The sequence below is a fragment of the Felis catus genome, chromosome C1, assembly GCF_018350175.1.
Source record: "Felis catus isolate Fca126 chromosome C1, F.catus_Fca126_mat1.0, whole genome shotgun sequence".
Classification (NCBI taxonomy): Eukaryota; Metazoa; Chordata; class Mammalia; order Carnivora; family Felidae; genus Felis; species Felis catus.
The window spans coordinates 142,057,376-142,080,606 of NC_058375.1; the positions used below are offsets into that span (position 1 = coordinate 142,057,376).

Consider the following 23,231-nt stretch of genomic DNA (forward strand, 5'->3'; position numbering starts at 1 on the left):
AACGGGCTTTTAGCATCTCTCAGCATTATTCTTAAGTACTGTGCCTGACTGATACTAGTTATGCCCTTTTGTGGTTTCAGTGTTGTTGTTCTCATGACCCATGTTGTGGGCCAGGTCTTTGAAGTATGGATGACTATAATATCTTCTCTTTCTTAGGTACGATGACCTGGGCTGTCCCTGTCATAACAGAAGAAAAGAAGAAAGGGATGCATACATCACTGGCATTCCAGTAGGCCTTCTTGGCTCTGATGAGGATTGGCGTATCTGGAACGGGGGTGTACTTGTCCTTCATCTTTTCATACTGAATCTTGTATTTGTTCTAAGACATAAAGATGGAAAAAAGAGACAAATGTAAGTTCAAGTGTTTTTATCCTTCCCAGTTCATAACCACGTCACAGATCCAGCCTAGACACATGCTGTATCGGGCTCAATAAGAGAATAGCTTACCTTCCGTGTTTTAATGCTGCTGAGCACAAGTATAGAAGTGTGCTCTCTGATCAGAGTCAGCAAGTGAAGGTTTTAAGGGAATACTTTTTTTTTTTTTTTCTTTAACCCAGTGCGCTTTGGTGCCAAATTCCCAACTTACCTCACTGACCATGTCCTTTACGTCTTTAGCATGCTTCAAGGCTTTGGTCTGGTTTCCAGCATGGTGATGGGGTCTTTCTTTGGTGGCAAGTTCAACATACAGATACTAATCAGAGAATAGGGATCAGATGTGATAGAGATAAAACATTCATTATTTAGCATCCCGTTATTTTCACTCATTTCTACCCACTAAATGGAAGGGCCATGTCTACCTATTGTTGTCCTGGTTTTTTATTTATAATATGTATTTCTGTTCTTTTATTTCTGTGTTTCACATTTGGAAATACGTGTACAACATGCTAGTTACCTAATACCCTTACTGTTGGGTGTGGCCCAGTCTAAATCCCCGTGATAAAGAATGCCAAGGGGAGAATGAGAAGGTTCTGGCAAAGCCCTCAACACATTCTTTCCCCATTTTCATCTGAATGCATACACTGTGGTTTCATTTGTCATGAACATCAGATAGGTCCTACTGAATGAATCAAGCAGTTTAGTCCATAGATCACTCATCCAATAACAAAAGTTGCATAGAACTTAGAAAAGTAGACATGGGATTACTTGTTTATGTAAAACACAACCACAGTTATGATGGCCCAAAAGAAAACTACTTCTTGAAGTTAAGGGCCATTAGGCTTTATCAAGGACAACCAAGTGTGAGGGGCTGCACTGAACTGGAGTGGTCAGCCACACATAACCACCCCCCATGCTGCCAGCGCTGTAGGTTTATGAATCTTACCTGACTCTGAAGCTTCTGTCCTCGCTTGGCTCTTAAAAGATCAGGCGTATCAGGAACTGAGGTGAAGATAGACTTCTGCTTTTTGCCTGCAGCTCTGTACACCAGCTGGACATAAAAGTCATTACCGTTATTTCTGCTTCATTGACACATTATGTTCTCTGCTGAGAGATGCCTTTACTACCTACTTCATAAAGAAATCAGGGCCTGCCCCACTGCAACAATCTCAGTTTCTGCCCAATAAACCAATAATTTATTTACCTCCCTAGCCCTCCTTTTCTTTTTCCCTAATATCAAAATAAGACATTCTATAACCTGCTCGAGATTCAAGCCTCCTACTGTGTTCTTGGTCCTATGCTCGCCTGTTCTGTTCTAGAAGCCTGTGCTAGCAATTAATTATACCCTTCCCCTCTACACCTTCAACCTTCCTGTTTCTCCAGCCCTCCCCCTTTATCTGCTAACAAATTCCAGTCCCTTCCCTTTCACTAAGCCTTTTCCAATCTCTACTGACGACCTTGTTTCTGCCTTTCACAGCCAAGAAATACTATGTATTTCTTCTTTTTCTCTCTTTTGATTAATTTCTCAAGGCAACAGTTTGGCTTGCACCCAAACACGCCAATGAAGTCATTCTTATTAGGTCTACCAAAAACTTTACGACTGCCAAATACAGAAACAGTTCTCTGTAGCAACTAAAACTGCTCAGCAGTTTCATTCCCGAAAGTGTTCTTTTCTGCCTCCAGCATTCTAAGTGGCCTCCTATCTTTCAAGGCACTCCTTGGCTTCCTTCTATGGTTCTGCCCTAGCTGCCACTAGCTGGAGTCAGGGTTGGCCTCTTTCACCCTATGTATTTTCCATGCATAACCTCATTTGTATCTATGACCTCAATCATCAATTTGAGACTGAGGATTTCTAAATCTATATATCCATTATTTTTCCTGAGCCAGACCCAAATTTTCAACAATGTCCTGAACTTACCATGTTCAATGTGGCATTCTTTATATTACCATCTCCAGCCTCAACCTGCTTCTTCACCTGTTTTCTCTACTTTGCTAAATGGCTCCTTGATCTCTATCATGTAGGACAGAAACTTGAGGAGTCATCTTAAACTTCTCCCTTTTTCCCACAATAAATGGTCATGAATCCTGGGCTCCTAACTTTGTGATATCCTTTAAGTCTGATCCACTTTCTCCTTTCTCACAGCCAGTGCCCTAGTTCAGCCTCCTTTATCATTTCTTCTCTACACATCCTCAAGAGCCTCCTAAAACACCTTCCTAAGTCTCCCACTGGACTACTCCATATGGCTTATTCATCTTTCACAAATCTGAGAAGATTTTATTAATGCTCATAAATAATTCTTCAATGATTTTTCATCAAGTCCAATATTAAGATAGAGCCCTGGAGTCTTTATAAACTGGCTTCTATCCTATGTTTCCAGTCTCTTTTCCTAACATTCTTCTACACTTCCTTTGTGCTATTTGAAACTATTTCCAACTTCAAGAACTGATGATGGCCATTTTCATATACTGTCTTTTCTGCTTAGAATGTTCCCCCACTCTTATCTGCCTGGAAAGCTCCTAGAGTCCATACTGTCTTGATTATCCCTACAGGATATCATTTATCATATTGATGTTTGTTTCTTTTCACACATTATGAGCCCATGGAATGCAGGGGCTCAGCTCTTTTTTTTTTTTAATCACCATGTGTTTTGATAAAAGATCTGAAAGATAGTAGTCCTCTGATAAATGTTGAAGGAATTTAATATAATGAGGCAAACTGGGAAATAAATCTGGGACAAAAATTCAACTCTCCCATGCCATTTCTATAATTTTCTTTGTCCTTTCTTTCCCCTATACTTAGGTATGCGTTGTTCATGCTTCTTGGGACAATATCCCTGCTTCCTAGTATTACAATGTATAAAAAGTCAAAAGTCTATACAACTCAAAGACAATTCAAAAGTCAAGAACTTGAACTTCCTTTTGCCATCAAACTTTTTCTCAGACAATATTTATGAAATTTTCCTGATCCTAAAATATCCCAAAGTCCTTATTAAAACAGATTTATAGGTTCTACTGAAGATTTTCCAAATACAGAATAGTGGCTTGGATCAGTATTTCTTTAATTCAGTTTATTTAAACTAAATTTCTCCCTCTCACTTCTCCCCACCTATGGTGCCCACTATACATATATATATATATATATATATATATATATATATATATATATATATAAATATATATATATATATACATATACATATAATTTTTTTTTTTTAGATTCCACATATAAGAAAGGTCATATGGTATTTGTCTTTCTCTGACTTATTTCACTTGGCATAATGCCCTTGAGGTCCATTCAAGTTGTTGCAAATGACAAGATTTCATTCATTCCAATATTTGTGGCTACCATTTTCAGGACACCTCTTGGTCACTTGGCCCTGAAGGTCAGGGGAACTTGTGTTTCTGGTCCCATGGGACTGTTATAAGCAGGGTCACCCAGAAAGGAGCTCATAGCCTTTTTTGGGAGCCTAATCTTTGCAGCCAGGAGACACCTCTATACCATCTAGGTCTAGTGGCTGGTAGGGCCTACTCTTATTGGTTTCATAGGACTTTAACCAATGGAGAAAAAGTTCCTAAATAGCTACCATCCCCAGGCACAGCAAAAGACAACAGACCCAGGACCTCATTCTTTCAGTAAAGACTTGTTAGCTAATCATCATGACTATAGCTTGAGGAGTAGGCTTCTAACTAAAAATGTATCTTGGAGCTGACTATAATCCTTTTCAGAGATCTTAGAGGGCATGTGCTATCTTTATGCTCACCCTCCACTGTGCTTCAGAGCACCAGCATCTCCTGGAGGGAAACTTTTTACACAGCTGGTGCCTGGGTTTTGCAGCTGCCAAGCAGGGGACACCCCTTGACTGCCTAGCACTAGTAGCCTGGGGGGCTTGCATTCCTGGGTCCCACAGGACTATGACAATCGGAAAGACAGTTCTTGGTAGGCTACCACCCCAAGGGCACAGACTGAGACATACTCCTAGTCTTTCTATGAAGAAGGCCTTTTTCCTTTTCCTGAATATTTGGCCTGAGGGGTAGATTTTAGGTTTGACACACACTTAGTAGCTTATAGAGCTGCTAACAAGGAACATAGGTTGTGGATGCCATATTGGTTCTCTACCTTTGCCTTGCTCCAGCTTGCTGGTTTCATTTAGAAAAAAATGTATATGCTTGTCTGGGGTCCCAGTTTCTATGACCACCAGCCAGGAGACAACTCCAGATTGTCTGGCTCTGGTGGCCAGCAGAGTTTATGCTTGAAGTCCCTTAGGACTGTATGTATTTACATATATTTAAAAGTTGATGCCTGGGGGTCTGGCTTCCAAGCAGCTTAAATCCAGATGCTAAGATCCTTCCCTTTGGGACATTGGGTGGTGTTAGCACATCCTCAACTACTGGGAGCTATTAAAAAGATAATAGGCTACTTGCCCAAGCATGAAGGTTTGAGAGACAACCAAGAAATGAAACATGATCGAATAACAAGTTTCACTTCCAGCATGAAGCCACTCCTTAAAGACTGGGAAAGGTAGTTGCTTCATTTATTGTATAGAAGTTGACACAGAGAGTTGAACAAAATGAAGAAATAGAGAAATATGTTTCAAATGAAAGAACAAGATAAAACTAAAAAAATAAAAACAAACCCAGAACAACTTAGTAAAATGGAAATAATTTACCTGATAAAGAGTTTAAATTAACAGTCATAAAGATGCTCACCAAATTGGAAAGAAGAATGAATGAACACAGTGGGAATGTCAGCAAAAAGATGGAAAATATAAGAAAGTATCAAATAGAAGTCACAGAGCTGAAAAATATAATAACTGAACTGAAAAATATACTCTAGGGGTTCAACAGCAGACTAGATAAAGCAGAAGAAAGAATCAGTCAATTCAAAGACAAGACAGTGGAATTCACCTAATCAGAGCAGCAAAAAGAGAAAAGAATGAAAAAAAAAAAAAGTGAAGATAGCCTTAGGGACTTGTGGGACAGCATCAAATGGACTAAAAGTTGCATCATAGGGCTTCCAGAAGGAGGAGAGAGAAATGGAAAGAAATCTTATTTGAAAAAATAGTGGCTGACAACTTTCCTAACCTGGAGAAGAAAACAGACATCCAGATCTAGGAAGCTCAGAGAGTTCCAAATTAGAAGAACCCAAAGAAACCCACACCAAGACACATGATAATTAAAATGTCAAAAGTTAAAGACAAGAAGAAACTATTAAAAGCAAGAGAAAAACAACTTGTTACATACAATGGAACCCCCATAAGAGTATCAGCAGATTTGTCAGCAGAAACTTTGCAGACCAGAGGGAGTGCCACAATATATTTCAAGTGCTGAAAGAATACTTTACCTGGCAAAGTTATCATTCAGAAATGAAGGACAGACAGAGTTTTCTAGACAAGCAAAAGCTAAAGGAGTTCATCACCATTAAAAGCAGCCTTATAGGAAATGTTAAAGAGACTTCTTTAAACTGAAAATAAAGGGTGTTAATTAGTGATAAGAACACATGAAAAATAAATCTCAATGGAAAGGTAAATATATGGTAAATACAGTGAATTAATCATTTCTAAAACTAGTATGAAGGTTAAAAGACAGAAGGAGTAAAAATAACTATGATTACAATTTGGGAAGGGATACACGTAACAAAAACGTAAAATGTGACATCAAAAACATAAAACATGGGAAGTACTAATGTTGACCTTTACGATGAGATCAAACTTAAGTTGTCATCAACTTAAAATAGACTGCTATAAATATAAGTTGCTATAAGTCGCCTCATGATAATCATAAAGCAAAAACCTATAAGGAACACACAAAAGATGAAAAGAAAGAAAAATAAGCATACTGTTAAAAGAAATCATCAAACCACAAAGGAACAAAGGAAGAGAGCAAGATGAGAAGAAAGAGAGAAGGAGGGACTATAAAAACAGCCAGAAAACAATTGATAAAATGGCAATAAGCACATACATATCAATAATTACTTTAAATGTAAATGGACCAAATTCTCCAATCAAAAGATATAGAGTGGCTGAATGGATTAAAAAACAAGACCTACTGGGGTGCCTGCATGGCTCAGCTGGTTAAGCATCTGACTCTTGATTTTTGCTCAGGTCATGATTTCATGGTCATGAGACTGAGCCACACATCTGGCTCCACATTCCCAGAGCAGAACCTGCTTGGGATTCTCCCTGTCTCCTCCTCTTTTTCTGCCCCTCCCTGCTTGTGCTCTCTCCCTCTCACTCTCTCTCAAAATAAATAAACTTTAAAATAAATAAATAAGATCTATCTATATGCTGCTTAAAGAGACTCACTTATTTATTTTTTTATTTTTTGTGTGTGAGTTCAGTGTGTACACACACATGTGAGCAGGGGAGGTGCTCCCTGCTCAGCACAGAGCCTGGCATGCAGCTTGATCCCACCACCCTGGGATCATGACTTGAGCCGAAATCAAGAGTCAGATGCTTAACCAACTGAAGCATCCAGGTGCCCACAAGAGACTCACTTAATATGTAAGGACATACAGAGACTGAAAGTGAAGGGACAGAAGAAGATATGCCATGCAAATGGAAACCAAAAGAAAAGTGGAGTAGCTATACTTACATGAGACAAAACAGACTTTAAAACAAAGACCAATAAGAAACAAAGATGAGCATTACATAACGATAAAGGGGCCAATAAGAAGATAGAACATTTGTAAATATGCACCCAACACAGAAACACCTAGATATATAAAGCATATAATAACATACCTAAACAGAGAGACAGCAATACAATAATATTTGGGGACTTTAATACCCACTTACTTCAATGCATAGATCATCCAGACAGAAAATAAATATGGAAACATTGGCTTTAAATGGTACAGTAGACCAGATGGATTTAACAGATATTTACAGAACATTCCATCCAAAAGCAACAGAATATACATTCTTCTCAAGTGCACATGGAACATTTTTCAAGATAGATTGCATGCTAGGCCACAAAACAAGTCTCAAATTTAAGGGGACTGAAATCATGTCAAGCATCTTTTCCAACCACAATGGAATAAAACTAAAAATTAATTACATGAAGAAATCTGGGAAATTCACATATACGTAGGGATTAAATAATATACTGAACAACAACAGATACAAAACAACAACTTTGACAATGGGTCAAAGAAGAAATCAAAAGAGAAATAAAAAAAAATATCTTGAGACAAATGAAAATGTAACATACCAAAACTTATGCATTTTTTAAGTTAATTTATCTATTTTGAGAGAGAGAGGGAGAGACAGAGAGAGAGGGAGAGAGAGAATCCCAAGCAAGTTCTGCACAATCAGCACAGAGCCCAACACAGGGCTTGATCCCATGAACCATGAGATTGTGACCTGAACAGAAATCAAGAGTTGACTGAGCCGACCAGGTGTCTCTGGGTGCAGTTGTAATCAGAAAGTTCTTAACAATATATACCCACCTTAAGAAACAAGAAAGTCTCAAATAAACAACCTAACTTTACACCTCAAGGAAATAAAAAAAAAAAGAAGACTAAATGAAGGCCAAAGTTAGTGGAAAGAAGGAAATAAAGATCAGGGAAGAAATGAATAAAATACAAACTAAAAAAATAATGGAAAAGATCAGTGAAAGAGCTGGTTCTTTGAAAAGATAAACAAAATTGACAAATCTTTCACTAGACTCACGAAGAACTCAAAATCAGAAATGAAAGACAAGATGTTTTAACTGATATCATAGAAATACAAAGTATAAAGGAGACTACTATAAGCAATTATGCACTAACAGATTGGGCAATCTAGAAGAAATGGATAAATTCCTAGAAGCATAGAACCTACCAACACTGAATCGTGATAAAATAGAAAATCTAAACAGACCAATTACTAGTAAGGATATTGAATCAATAATCAAAAACCTCCCAACTAACAAAAGTCCAAGATCAAAAGCATGCATGAATTCTGCATTGATGAATTCATTCTTCACTGATGAATTCTACCAGACATTCAAAGAATGAACACCAATCCTTCTCAAACTCTTTCAAAAATTGAAGAGGTGGGTCAATATTTTATCATTCCCACGTCATTCTTCTGGTGAGGCAAGTGTGGGAGGAAATGAACTACTGAAGAATATCTATTCTTTTTCCTCAGTGTTGATGCATAAGATGCAGAAAATCCCAATAGGAATTAGGAAAAGGAGAAATTAAAGTTTTAGATAATTCTGAATCCAAACAGCCAAGAGAAATACAGGTATTTCAGAGATACCAATAAGCAGTTTAAGTTACTAAACTATGTTTTATTATGTGGTAGCTGGGGGACAGATGGGATACTTTAAAGCAGTGGTTTCCAACACTGACTGCATGTTAAAATCATTTTGGAGCAGCTAAAGGCATGCAGATGCCCAGACACAGACAATCAGAAAGTTTGCTGTGAGGCTGAGGAGTTAGAGCCCACTCAAGGGTAGCTTAGAAACATTTCCCAGGTGATCCTGATACTCTGCCAGGGTGGAGAAGCACAACTTTGCTGAGACAGAAGAACGTAAGCATTCCCGGAAAAGTGCTCGTGCCGGGTGAAGTAACACAGGTAAGCTTTCAGGAAAGCAAATGCACTCAATGTAGCATTTGCAATAACTAAAGAATTAATCATCCTCTGCCTCTAGTTCACTAGGAGTGTAGGAAGCTGCACATCCCCTCCTCTGAGGGCAACGTTTGGTTTGCCAGGACATCTCAAGGTCTAAGAGCATAAGTGATTCCTAATTAGCAGCATCAGAACTATTGAGAATGGGGAGTCAACGAAGTGGCCTGACCGCTAACATGTGGCTTAGCTCGGTGAAGTCTGATGAGGCCACAAGACAAACTGAAAGTTGAATGAGAACAGCCAATTCATCTATAATAAGAAAAACCATTTACATTTGTGAAATGCCCTGATCTTTACAAAGCACATTTAGTCACTGGCAGCAAGGCACTATGGGATACACAACTAAATAAGATGGGGTCCAACCCTCACTGAACCAAGTATGCAGGTGAGAGCATGAGATATCTATGCACAACTGTTTATAATAAATCAGAAGTCTCAGTGCCAACCGAAAATGAAACAACATAGTAGTTTGGAATTTGTTGTGGGCAGCAGAGCAGGGAACAATATAAGACTTTTCAAATGGCTGTGCTGTGTTCAGAGTTTCTGATAGCAGGGATTAAAGAGATAGTTTTGAAATAAATTCAGTTTGGAGACTGCAACAATAGCATAAGACAGAAGACCTTTCTAATTTATAAAATCATGTGAACTCTCAGCAGCCCTAGTCACAGGTAGTCAAGTATCAACAGCCTCATCAAAAGGGGACAAAATCAGCTAATTGAGGCAAAATGAGGTCAGTTGACTTGCTTAGACATGATGGACATGTCTGTAATTAAAGGCAGAGTGGAGATTTTTTTGCCTAGTGTAGTTGCCTGAAAAACAGTCACCGGAAGAACAAGTCACTTATAGTGATAGGTTCAGCATCCTTACCTCACTCAGATGTGTCTTCAGTTCCTGTACTTTTCTGTATTCTGGAGTGTCAAGAACCACTTTGTATTTGTCTCGCATCTTCCTTGCTTTATCGGTGTACAGGTAATTAGACTTAGAGAAAAAAAAACAATGGAAATACAAGTTAATTAGTCATTTAAGGAACTGCGTGTCGTGGTCATATAACTCTCTCTCAAATGCTGGTATGTGCAATGTGAGCAGGCCTTCTACGTGTCCTGGATGTCTTCCCGGGGAAGGAACAAAGACAACTGTCATTTAATTGAGTTCATCACCTCTTACAGAGGCACATGGCATCTTAAATGGGTCATGACTTATTCAAACTGGTTAATGGTAAATTTACCCTTAAAAGTAGCTGCAGGCAAAGAGTCTTTCTGTTTAGGACCTTGAGGCTGGTAATGAGACATATGGAGGCTGTCCAGGGGTAGCCGTGTGTTGTGAAGATGTGCACTCACCCAGAGCTTGCGCAGGTGCCTGGAGCGGACCATGTCGGGAGTGTCATACAAGAAGCAGCCCAGTCCCTTGAGAATCTGCAAGTCCTCTTTATATTTAATCTGTGTCACAGAAACAGAAATATAGCAGGCTGTGAGTAAATGTAAACCAGGAACAAAGAAGGTATTTTATATTTTTATATATTGATATATCTTTCATTTTGGTTGAACGTATCTACCTGGTTGAAAACTCTTAGTTTGCATGCACCCAAATGAATCACAGGTTTTAAAATTTAATCTCTAATTCTGAGCTGAGGAGAGAACGGAGTATTATGTTATTATTATATTGATGGGAGAAAAGCATAGGCTGAATGGAGTGGCCTTTTAGGAAAAGGAAACATTTAAGGAGAAAAAAAATGGTAGAAGGAAGTTGCTAAAAAGGGTGAGAGTGGGGATGAGCAGGAGAAAGATAATATAAACAGGACCTAGGATCAGAGGTCATGTACGGTGAGGAGCTGGTAATGATTCAGTGTTGAATGCAGAATGGTGGTCAGCAATTTTTGTCATTCTCATGTGTTCCTCTTACTACTGTTTTCATAGCTGGAGAAATGTGTGGTCCTACTTCCACACAATTTTGCCTCCAAGTTGTATATTCAGTTTAGAAGTATTCAATGCAGAAGGCTGTTCAAAGACCAGTGGTGGCTTAAATGCAGACAGCCTCTTGGTAAGAGTCCATCAGAAAGATCCCTAGGAGATGCTTACATCACTGGTTATGTCTCCCACGTAGCGGCAATGGATCACTTGGGGTGTGTATGGCAGTGAGATCATGTGGCCTTGCATCTTGAAGAAGTCTGATTTGTAGATCAACTAAAGAAAAACATACCCAGAAACACACATCAGAGACTGAATGGTTGACATTCCTGCCTGGGTTCCACAGCCTTTCCTCTCTCCTAAGAAAATACCCACCTCACTAACAGCCTCTTGTGTCTTCTTGACTTGGCGGATCTCAGGTGTGTCAGGAGTTGTATGAATCTTGTCTTTCAGTTTATGGTACAATTGTCGATACAGTCTCTACATTGGAGGAAAAACCATTCCAGTTATTTAGTGTAGGAAGATGAGGGCATCCATTGACTAATCAGCAAATATTTTACATAAAGAGCCATGAGAGGGGTGATTAAGGACACAAAAAAGTGATTGGGATTAGGAAAAAAGAGTAAATGGTATTTATCTTATTTAGGTGAAGAATTTTGACCACCAAACCTTCCACATTCTATCAGATGATTGGATAGGATCAGATATACAAACCAATCATTTGTGTAGAAAACCAGGGTCATGAGTCAGACTAAAATGCAAATTTATTAAAGTTTTTTGTATATAAATGTCAGAAAAGGAATTAATTTGCATTATGATCTATAAATTGGATCTGTACAATGGCATCAGCAAATAGAGGAAAATGTTGCCAATGGATACCAGTATCAAAATGGTAACTAAAAGGGCTCTCTTACTCCTTGCTGATGTGTGAATTTATAGCTAAAATATAATTAGCTTTTAATGCATTTCAAACAAAGCCATGGTCTTTGAAACTCAGTCTTTGCCCAACAGAATCCGCATTCACAGTACCTCACTGGTAACATTGTTGGCCCTCCGGACATGGACAAATGGAACGTCATTGGGACCAAGTGTATATCCATTTGCCTTGATGTGTTCATAAACTTCTTTGTACTTGAACTGCAAAAGCAAAGTCAGAATGAGTTCCCAGATGGGTAAGCACAGAGTAGCTTTATACTTCTCAAATAGAAAAGAGCTGTCACTTTCATTTGAAAATTACTCTCTAAGCATTAAGTATAAGGAAAAGTCCTTGACAAAATTTCTATAGTAATTTGAGTCTTGAAAATTATTTTGTTTGCTAATAAAGCCAGGTCCAGAAAGGAATAAAATTCAGTGTTGCCTAGATAAATCTGTTTATAGGCAGGAAAGAAAAATACAAGAAAAAACCCTGTATTTTGAGCCCTAGTACAGCTAGGGAATTAGAAAATGCAAAGAAGACATAACAGACTACTTTTAAGACTGATGAATGGCCTTACAGACTGATTTAAAAAATGACATGTTAGATTATTCAGTCTGTGACTCTGCTTTGGAAACCATATTTTTGGGCCCCTGGCTATTGGACCCTACCTGGCCAGCAAGTTTGATTCCCAGGACTCTAAAGGGCAACATGGAAGAGACGGCTTATTCTTCGACTGATGGTTGATTTGTGTGTATGGTATGCAGGCCAGAGTCACAGACATAGTAACACTTCCCTAGGCTTTTCCATAGGGTAAATGCATCACATTCCAATGTGGAACTTTTAATTCCAGGGAAGGTTAGTGTCAGTGACATGTGGGCAAGCTACAAGTGGTGAGAGCCTATTTACCCCTCTGAGCTTTTTTTTTTAAGCGAGCACAGAAGGTAAGCAGTGGGGCAAGTATCAGAGCCAGCAGCAAGGCAAGAAGTCCTTTCTTTTTCAAAGGAATACACAGTGATGTTGTATCTTGAAGGTAATACTGTTGCCACACATCAGCAGTGCATGTACGAACTTCCGTTCCTGGTATATGGCTTGGAATAGTTCAGGATTCTTCTGTGCTAAAGCCAACAGAAGCAGACGTATCCTAACAGCCATAAACCATAAGCTGAAGTAACTGAGTCATGCAGATGCAATCCCACAAAAGCCCTATGCTAACCCACTGGGTTACACAGATACTGCTAAAGCAGGAGCAAGCCAATTCCATAGCAACCCTAGAAAACACACTGTCTCCCCTTCTCTAGTCCCATCATTATATCACGTTGAGCATTCAGAGTATGACTAAGGGCATTAGGTAGGCTATTAATGAATATTAGTGCTCCCACCACCTTCAGACCCCATCTTAATGAGGAGACCACTCACATAACTGCTCATATATCGGGTGTCCTTGATGTGTTTGAAGTGAGAGGTGTCCACGGGAAGCCTATATCCAGTAGGCAGGGTTCGCCGGCCAGCTCCTCGGTATAGACCCTGCAGGAATGAGGAAGAGTAGATAAATGACATCTACATCAAATAACTGATCTAAGTTAAACAAGTCACATGCAGTACACAATAGATTTTCAATTAGATACTTAATGTTCTTACGATCATCAAACTGATTTCAGGAAGAAATTAAGTAAGTTCTAAGAGTCAGGCAATGAATTAAGTTACTCTTAACTTTTGCTTTTGAAAAGAAGAGTGATGAGTGAAGGGGCTTATAGAAAATAATAATTCTCTGTTTTTGAATTTATGCCCCATTAGTTGCATGACAATCTAGCAAGAAAATAGGAAAAGTAGAGAAAACAGGGAGTCAGTGCTGCCTCTGTCATTAACCCCACTCTTAGATGCTATTCATATCACCAGCAATCCCTGAGACAGTCATAATTATAAGGCACATCTTTGGAATCCCATCCCCACCATAAACGTGGCATCTTGAAGTCAGGCTGTAAAGAGGTCAAGATACTCCTATCCCTAGTAGAAAAGGGAAAGGAGTTTCTCTGACTGTGACCTTTTAAATAGTCTGTCTTGGGGTGCCTGGGTGGCTCAGTAGGTTGAACATCCTATTCTTGGTTTTGGCTCAGGTCATGATCCTAGGGTTGTGGGACTGAGCCCTACATCAGGCTCTGTACTGAGTGTGGAGTCTGCTTGAAATTCTCTCTCTCTCTCTCTCTCTCTCTCTCTCTCTCTCTCTCTCTCTGCCCCTCTACCCCTCTATCCCGCTTATGCTCACTCTCTAATAAAAACTATAAATAAAAATAAATAAATAAATAAATAAATACACAAGTCTGTCTTTAAAGGGAGCTACAGGAGTAGGAACAGTGTTTGAAATGTTAAAAACTAAATTACTTTTAACATTCAATATAGGAGAGTAACATTAAAGGGTGAGACAAACGTAGCATCACACCAGGTAATACAGAATAGGGATATTAAATATATGAGTGGTATCCAGTTTCTCTTCTGAATTCCAACAGCAATTTCTAGCTCTAGCTCTTAAGTGAAGTCTTTTATGATTATGTGCCTTGCCTTCATCACCTTGGTTTTAAGTTTTTTAGGCAGAGAGAGTAAGTTGGCTTTCTTCATTGTATCTTGTAAATATTGCTCCAGAAAGTACCCACTGCTTGCTTGGTATAAGGATCTTGCCAGCCAAGAGGAAGACAGACTATGTACTATTTTGGTTTTTTGTTTTGCTTTTTAACTCATGTGAATGGAACAGCATTTATAAATGACAAGGTCAGGCTGAGATATATGTCCAAGCCTTCTAGATACATGCCCAAGTGGCTTCTAGAGAGGCCAGTGGCCTGGCCCTTTAGGTTGCATCTTGGACTTCTGCTGGGCCCTGTATTGGGTTCTAACTACTCACCTCACTCTGGAGCTTGTATGCATGGAGGGCCCGATCCAGATCCACTGTTTTCGTCGTTGGAGCCACTTTGCCTCTGACACTGTGCACATAGTCATGGTGGTAAACAGCCTGTGTGCAGAGAGGAGAAGGGTCAGCTGATTCAGACTGCAGGAGCCTTGTTGGAAAGAAGTAAATGGAAACCCAAGTCTCTCTTAAAAAATGAGAAAAAGCTAGCCTGCTTCCCTTTGCCTAGGGGACTCTATCTGATCTATTATTGTGTCTTATTAATAGGATCACAACCAGTGTGTGCTCCCCACACCAAGAGAGAAGTAGAACAGATGGCTCAGGCTTAGGAAGAGGAAGAGTGGGTATTTTACCACTATAAGTTTCAAAATAATAGGGTTTTTTCCCTTTGCATTTTTTCTTTTTCTTTCTTTTTTTAAATTTAAATCCAAGTTAGTTAACATATAGTGCAATAATGATTTCAGGAGTAGAATTTAGTGATTCATCACTTACATATAACACCCAGTGCTCATCCCAACAAGTGCCCTCCTTAATTCCCATCGCCCATTTAGCCCATCCCTCCACCCAACGCCCCTCCAGCAACACTCAGTTTGTTCTCTGTGTTTAAGAGTCTCTTATAACTTGCCTCCATCTCTGTTTTTATCTTATTTTTGCCTTCCTTCCTCTATGTTCACCTGTTTTGTTTCCTAAATCCCACATTTGAGTGAAATCTTATGATATTTCTCTTTCTCTGACTTATTTTGTTTAGCATAATACATTCTAGTGCCATCTCCATTGTTGTAAATGGCAAGATTTCATTCTCTTTGATCACTGAGTCATATTACATTGTATATATGTACTACGTATTCTTCACCCATTCATTAGTTGATAGCCATTTGGGCTCTTTCCATAATTTGGTTATTGTTAATAGTGCTGCTATAAACATTGGGGTACATCTGCCCCTATGAATCAGCACTCCTGTATCCTTTGGATAAATACCTAGTAGTGCAATTGCTGGATCATAGGATGGTTCTATTTTTAATTTTTTGAGGAACCTCCACACTGTTTTCCAGAGTGGATGCACCCATTTGCATTCCCACCAACAGCGCAAAAGTTAGATCCTCTCTTTCCACATCCTCGCCAACATCTTATGTTTCCTGAGTTGTTAATGTTAGCCATTCTGACAGGTGTGAGGGAGTCAAAAGAATAGGTGTTAACATTCTAACTCACTGGTGAGATTTGACATTTACTTATTGACCTGGGAGGTTAGTTGAAGATAAGAAAGAACAGCTTTGTGCTGGGTTCATCTGCTGTTTTTCAGGCGTAATGGATATACATGGGTACCCATAAGGATGCCGAGGCTCAGAGGGATTAGGGCTTTTCCCAAGCCTCATGAAGGATGTGTGGTAGTGACTGTCCACATCTCTGACTTCAGAGTTTTCTCCCTCCTCACCCTAGTGTCATTTGCTCTAATTTATTAGAATTCTTAGACAGTGAGACAGAGCTGTTGCTCTTGACACAAGGATACAAGAAGCAACTTCGGACACTCTAAAACACCAAGTATTTAGTAGACTTAGATCCCTTACAACTCCTCACTGGGAACTGATTGAACACATCAGGTTTCAGAGAACAAGAGCAGAGCTGTAAGTACTCTCTAAGGTACTAACTCTGGTTTCCCAGTTAGAAAAGACCACTTTTTTTTTTTTTTGCCACTTCTGCTTGAGTGGCAGTCTGTCTTTACTACTGTCCACACTACTTCCTCGTGCACCTACATCACTTAGTTGTTTCCCACTTTTGACAGCCTGCACATAGAGTGGAGTATCAGTGACCAACTTGTAGTCATTCCTCGTCTTCTGCGCATGAGCTTTGTACTTGATCTGTCAAGAGAAGAAAATAAACCTGTGTTAGACCATTCACTGTATCAGAAATTGCTGGTTTTCACAGAGGGTTTGATTGCTTTTAACTTTTTTCCCCCAAGTTTATTTATTTTGAGCAAGCGAGAGAGAGAGAGAGAGAGAGAGAGAGAGAGAGAGCACAAGTTGGGGAGGGGTGGAGAGAGAGGGAGAGAGAAAGAATCCCAAGGAGGCTCCACACTGTCAGTGCAGAGCCTGATGTGGGGCTCAAACTCACAAACCACAAGATCATGACCTGAGCAGAAGTTGGACACTTAAATGACTGAGCCACCCAGGTGCCCCAATGTTTACTTTCATTAGCACTTATTCAACTGACCAGGATGCATTTGAATTTTATGACAATCTGTGTAATCAATGTTTATAGTCCTATAGAGCTTCCAGAGCCTTCTAGCAGGCTTGACAGCTGCTCTTCTAGGAACATTGGAGCTTTTTTACTAAAATCTTGATTACACTGTTAATTTGCCTAGCAAATCCTCTTTTTATAAATAGATCCTGTCTATAGCACCACAAACTCCTAACAAATGAGATTTTCCTAATATGCAAATCATGTGCTCAATATTTGAAATAGTCCAAATGTAGAGAGAAGAAAAGAGCCAGGGGTCCCTTCTCCCCAAGAAGACAGTGGGACAGCTTGACTGCAGTGTTTCATTGGAAAGCTACAGGCATTCCTGTGCAATGGCCATTCTCTGCTCCTTAGCATCTTTCTCCAGCTCAGCCATCCTCAACACCACTTACGACATAGCTGGTCTGTGACAATGTCCATAACTCTTCCCCTGACTTATACTATGTAGAAAAGGAAACATACTTAAAAAAAAAAAAGTCAAAAAACAACAACAACAAAAAAAACAAGGCAAACTCACATCATTACGTAGATCATAAGCATGTTTGGCATGAAGAATTTCAGGAGTGTCCCAGATGTAGCAGCCAATGCCTTTTAGCCAGTTGAGGTCATCTTTGTATACAATCTAAAGGATTGCAGCAGACAGAAGGAATTAGACCAAAAAAAAAAAAAAAAAAAAAACAACACAAAAAACTGATCATGACTTTAACACCCTCTGGACCCAGGATGACTTTATGGAATGAAAATCAAAAGGCATTACGCTGTGAGGCTGAGGGTACCATGGAAACATGGGCACACAGAGCCCTGCTTCCAGGGACAGACCCATAGGTATGTAGGAAAGCGATAGTGGAAGAAGGCTGAGGGGAAGCAACAGGGAGTCTGCTTCTCCTCAGGATGGGATGTGGAGCCAGGGAAGGGGACCTTCATGAGCAATGGGCTTACGTCGCTGATCTGATCTGTGACTTTTCTGACGTGGCTGTTGACTTGCAAGTCAGGGTGGCAAATCCACTCATGGAGGTGTAGGCGGTAATCAATCTCACTGACTTTCTTCTGAGAATCCTTAGCAGTAACCATCTCCACCATGTCAGGCACCATGTGGATTTTCATCTTGTTCTTTTCATAAACTGATTTGTATAGGCGCTATGAAGATAAAATAACATGCCAATTATACAGGAAATTGTGCAAGGTATCCTGGCAATACGTGCCTTTCTTATATACCAGAGAAGTCAGGGTAACCAACTTACAGCAATCAGGTGGGATCTGGAATTTTCTGACACTTCCTACAGATCCATGGGGGTGGGGGAAGCAGAAATAACACTTCCCTTCTTCACATATGCACAGTCAGTGCCATGTGCATTAATAGGAAATGTTCTGATCTATGATAGATGGCTATATTACTTGGCTTTGATTTGAAGGAAGGTCTTTGGGATTACTTACATCAATGTTAAACTTGCCAACTCTGAGACACCGTGCTGTATTTGGATCATCTTCGACGCTTTTTGGTAAAGTATAAAGAGCTTTGAATTTTTCATATTCTTCTCGATATTTGATCTACAGAGAGAAAGTACAAAGGAAGAAAAAGTTTTGGAGAGTAATGGATTTATATTGCTAAAGAGTACGGAACATAATAGGAAGGGCCCAACCCTGAGATCCAGCCAACGTGGGGTCACCACTTCTCTGGGCTCGTCTTCTCATCTTTGCATAGAGGTGGACATACAGCACTAGTGCCTGCCACAGGGTGACCCTGAGAATTACATAAAACTATATCTGACAGTACTCTGTAAACTGCAGAGAGGTATAAACTTTTAGTTACTGTTTTAAAAATGCCCATACTGGGATGCCTGGGTGGCTCAGTTGGTTAAGTGTCTGACTCTTGATTTCAGCTGAGGCCATGATCTCATTGTTTGTGAGTTCAGGCACCATGTCGGGCTCTGCTCTGACAGCACAGGGACTGCTTGGGATTCCCTCTCTTTCTCTCTGCCCCTCCCCCACTCACATGCATGCATGCACATGTGCTCTCTCTCTCTCAAAATGAGTAAACGTCAAAAAAAATAAAATAAAATATTAAAATGCCTGTACTAATACTTCTGCTACTACAATTAATTCATTTTAAAGATTATGTAATTTTTAAATAATCTCTTTCATGATTCTTGGATTTTCTCAACCATGAATGAAAGATGAAAAATGTGCTCAGTTCTTTGTTTTTAGTAATTGACAAGCCTGATGCTTAAGAGACATAGTCCTTGGATTTCAGTTTTTATGAGGTTTCCCAAAAATACACTGTAACCAGTTTCTATGGGAAAACCAACTTTTAATTCTTAAGACATATTGCCTATGAATTAATGCTCCATGATTACATGAACTAGGAGGTAAGGCCCTTACAGAAATGAAGATCCAATCTCCTAGCACATGATAAAATTTCTCTCATAACTCAAAGGCCCACAACTTAGTAAAACAAAAACAAAAACAAAAACAAAACAAAAAAAGGAAGATGGGATTATTTGTGTAAGAATTGCAGTGAAGCCCTTTGCTGACTGGAAACCAACAAAAATTCCCAACAGAATTTTCCAGAACACTAATTCACATGCTCCTTACATCTAAACCATTCCTCAGTTATAAAGAAGATAGTATTCAAAGGCACCTTTTTTTTTTAAGCTACTGTTGAAATCTTTCTTTTAAGGGATTAATTTCTCTGTGTCCCACCTTGTTCCAAAAACAAGTTGCTGAAAATTCTGCTTCTATAACTTTTTTTATGACTAAAGGAGCAAATATCTGCTGAGCTTTTCAATTCTATATACAAAACCTCTCTTTCCAAATGAAGTTTGCTCCTTTGGGTTAGTCTGTTTGCAGTCTTCCAAACAGACTTGGGTCTGAGAAAATCACATATATTCGTTTTTCTTTCAGGTAAAAATTAAATTCCATATATTATCTAACAAAGTCCTTTACTAATTACACATCTCTAGGTCCCATGAGAAGGTGGTGAAATCAATTTACTGGGTCATTAGCACTTAAATGAATAGAACAGAATCGAAATGATCAGAGTGCATTGTTTTTAGTGTAGAAGTATGCTCTCTTCTGTAAAATATTTATGTCAGAAGGAACTCATGTAAACTTCAGGTGTGTGTGTGTCTGTGTGTGCGCGCACGTGTGTGTATGTATTTGCATGCTGCCTTGCAATATCAAATCAATTTCTCACTGTGGGTCATGGTAAAAAAAAAAAAGGTATGAGAAATACTGATCTAAAATGCTATGTAAAATGTTCACAATTAAGTGGTAAAAGTCTCTAGAAGAGGCTTAAGTTTTAAGAACACTTTAGGCATAAAAGGTTCAAAAGACTTAAGATCTAAATAGATCATGTAATTTAGGATTTTCTTTTACAATATACATAACATACAACATAATCCATATGACATATGAATCAACCAGAAAGATTCTAGGAGCAGAGAACTGGGGAAGGCAGATGGTGGGTGGAAGGCTATCACATTTGTATTTGACTTACATTGCTGGCCAGATGCTTCTGGTTCTTGGCATGTGTCAGGGACATAGTGCTGGTAGGCAGGATATAGCTGGTGGCTTTCACTCTATCCCAGGCCTCCTTGTACAGGTTCTGTAGGGGTTAAAAATCATCTTGTGAATACAGAAAGATGCATTCTTGTTGGCTCTTGAGGAGGGGATCTTTCCTGTATTTGTCCTTCTCAGAGACTCCTTACCAACCTCTAGATCTTCACCTTCAGAAGGATCCACGTACCCCTACATGAATAACAGGTCTAATGCCATGACTATAATTTCACAGTCCATTATTTTGTTCTCTACCATAGTACTTATCACAGTTTGGCAGTTATCATGGGGTGATAAAGAACTTTTCTATATCTTGAATGCAGTGGTGGACATGTGACTATGCATTTGTAAAGCGATAGTATTATACATCACAAAGAGTGAAATTTACATAAATTAAAACAAAATTTTTGATGCTATATTCATTCTCCATCAGTCTAGGAATTCCTGGAGGATGAAAACCATTAACTTAAAATCTATTTATCCTTTCCTACTTTTTGGTAGCTGAGACCCCCCAAAATATTTCCACTCCTAGGTATTTATTCACTCAAGGGAAATGAAAACTTACCTCTACACAAAAACCTATACACAAATGTATACAGCAGCTTTATTCACAATTGTCAAAAACTAGAAAGAATTCAGATGTCCTTTAAGCCTGGATGGATAAACAAATTGTGGTACATCCATGGAATGGTATTAAAAGAATAAACTACCAGTTTATATAGCAATGTGTGTAGTACATAAATGCAGAGAAAGAAGCCAGACCTGATGGCTACATAATTCTTAATTCCATTTACATAACATTCTGCAAAAAGGTTAAAAAAATTTTTTTTTTTCTTTTAACAAGTGCAGAAAATGCCTCTGTGGATGTCAAGGGAGAAAAGAGGGGAAGCAAGAGGGAAATTTTGAGGTGATACAGAAGTTTTCTGTATCTTGACTGTGGTGGTGAATACATGACTCCATGTCTTGCTAAAAGCCATAGTACTACATACCACAAAGAGTAATTTACAGTATGTAAATTAAAACACAGAAGCAACCAGAATGGGGGACAGGACTAAAATAGAGTAAAAACTCTAACAAATAAATCTAATTGTGTTACAAATGTGTAACAAACTACACTGGAGGAAGTGAGAAAGAAAACTAATTTATTTTGGAAAATGGTATTTTGTCTGTAACCAAAATAACCACACAAAATACTGTGCTCTAGTTATTAAATTTGTTTCCCACAGGAATATGGGTTAGCAATTGTGAAAACATTTTATGTGCCTATAAGAGTTGAACAAATAAGTACATGTATCGTAGGTGATGAGAGCTGGGCTTTCTGGAAAAATTAAAAAAAAGACAAACACAAGTTGGAAAAATAAGAAAAGGTAGAAGGCTAGAATGAACTCTGTGGTGTAGAGTTATATTGGAGACATCAGTAGGAACTCATGTTTTAAAACACAGATATGGTTAGGTAAGTATAGAATACAGATATGTATGCATATGTGGCTTAGTATACATATATTTCTAAGCTCTGTCCCCATAAGAGTCCTAGCAGCAAATGAGCACACCTAGTATTTTGATCTTGGTTTTGAAATGCCATTCTCTAATAAATAAACTAGGGCTCCTTAGAGAGGTGGGTCTAGAACAGGGGAAATACAAGATGAGCATGTTGTGGTGCCAGAAAGTAAGGAAGTGCTGGAAAACAATGATGCAGTATGTCAAGGCCTTATAGGAGACACCTTGAAAGAGCCCCCAGTGGCCAAAGGTAAAATAATTAGAGCAAGAAAATAAATAACATTATAGACTACATCCTATGGAATAAAATAAATATCCATGAGTCCATACTGATACAAATAAAAGAAACAAATGGTAGGAAGGAAGAGTTGTTTCTTACAGAATTCCAACTAATAAATGTAGAAAGGACGAAGGAAACAGAAAATCACTAACAGGCATATTCCATAGCAATAATTGTTTCAGGCAAGATCCATCAATAGATGCTAAAATATGTGAGAGAAAGTTTGAGGAAAAACAGGATACGTGCATAGTTCCAAGTATCTCCTCCATGATATTTCTTCATAACAAAGGGGAAAAGAGTAACCTTACAGTGGAAAAGCTCAGCAGACAGTGACCTAGCCAAGTTACCAAGGTCAACATCACCAGTTATTGATGTCATGTGCCACCTGCCATGATGCACTGAGAGAAGCACATCACTTTTGTGTTATGCTCGCCAGAACTGCACATTATTGATCTAATCACGAGAAGTCATCATGTAAAACCAAATTGAGGGACATTCTACAAAATAACTGGTCAGTATTCTTCAAAAGCGTCACAATCAGAAAAAGACAAGGACGAACTGAGAAATGATCAGATTGGAGGAGGCTAAAGAGTCATGACAACTAAATGCAATGTGGGATGATGGAATGGCATCTGAAACAGAAAAGCACACTAGTGGAAAAACCCTGGTGAAAAGTGGATGAAGTCTGTAATCAACACTGCAACAATGTTAATATTTTAGTTTTGATAATTGTATTACAGAGAAAAAATATGCTGGAATTCTCTGTACTATTTGTGCAACTTTTTTGTAAATCTAAAATTATTTCAAAATGAAGTTTAGGGACGCCTGGGTGGCTCAGTTGGTTGAGAGTCCGGCTTCGGCTCAGGTCATGATCTCACGGTCAGTGAGTTCGAGCCCTGCGTCGGGCTCTGTGTTGGCAGCTCAGAGCCTGGAGCCTGCTTCGGATTCTGTGTCCCCC

At 39.0% G+C, this 23,231-nt stretch overlaps 1 protein-coding gene across 41 annotated transcripts in view; it reads right to left on the reverse strand.

The window, feature by feature from the left end:
* The window catches only part of NEB (nebulin), a 214,320-nt gene that overhangs the window by 49,087 nt on the left and 142,002 nt on the right, over positions 1-23,231 (reverse strand). For all 41 annotated transcript variants that reach the window (XM_045033808.1, XM_045033789.1, XM_045033790.1 and 38 more), the window contains 15 exons: positions 20,438-20,545; positions 18,376-18,489; positions 17,881-18,078; positions 17,459-17,563; positions 16,458-16,562; positions 14,704-14,811; positions 13,227-13,334; positions 11,924-12,031; positions 11,270-11,374; positions 11,066-11,170; positions 10,328-10,426; positions 9,858-9,968; positions 1,322-1,426; positions 587-691; positions 215-319 (listed from right to left, as the gene is read on the reverse strand). In XM_045033808.1, the coding sequence (XP_044889743.1) occupies positions 215-319; positions 587-691; positions 1,322-1,426; positions 9,858-9,968; positions 10,328-10,426; positions 11,066-11,170; positions 11,270-11,374; positions 11,924-12,031; positions 13,227-13,334; positions 14,704-14,811; positions 16,458-16,562; positions 17,459-17,563; positions 17,881-18,078; positions 18,376-18,489; positions 20,438-20,545 (1,689 nt within the window). The remainder of the gene's footprint in view (positions 1-214; positions 320-586; positions 692-1,321; positions 1,427-9,857; positions 9,969-10,327; positions 10,427-11,065; positions 11,171-11,269; positions 11,375-11,923; positions 12,032-13,226; positions 13,335-14,703; positions 14,812-16,457; positions 16,563-17,458; positions 17,564-17,880; positions 18,079-18,375; positions 18,490-20,437; positions 20,546-23,231) is intronic.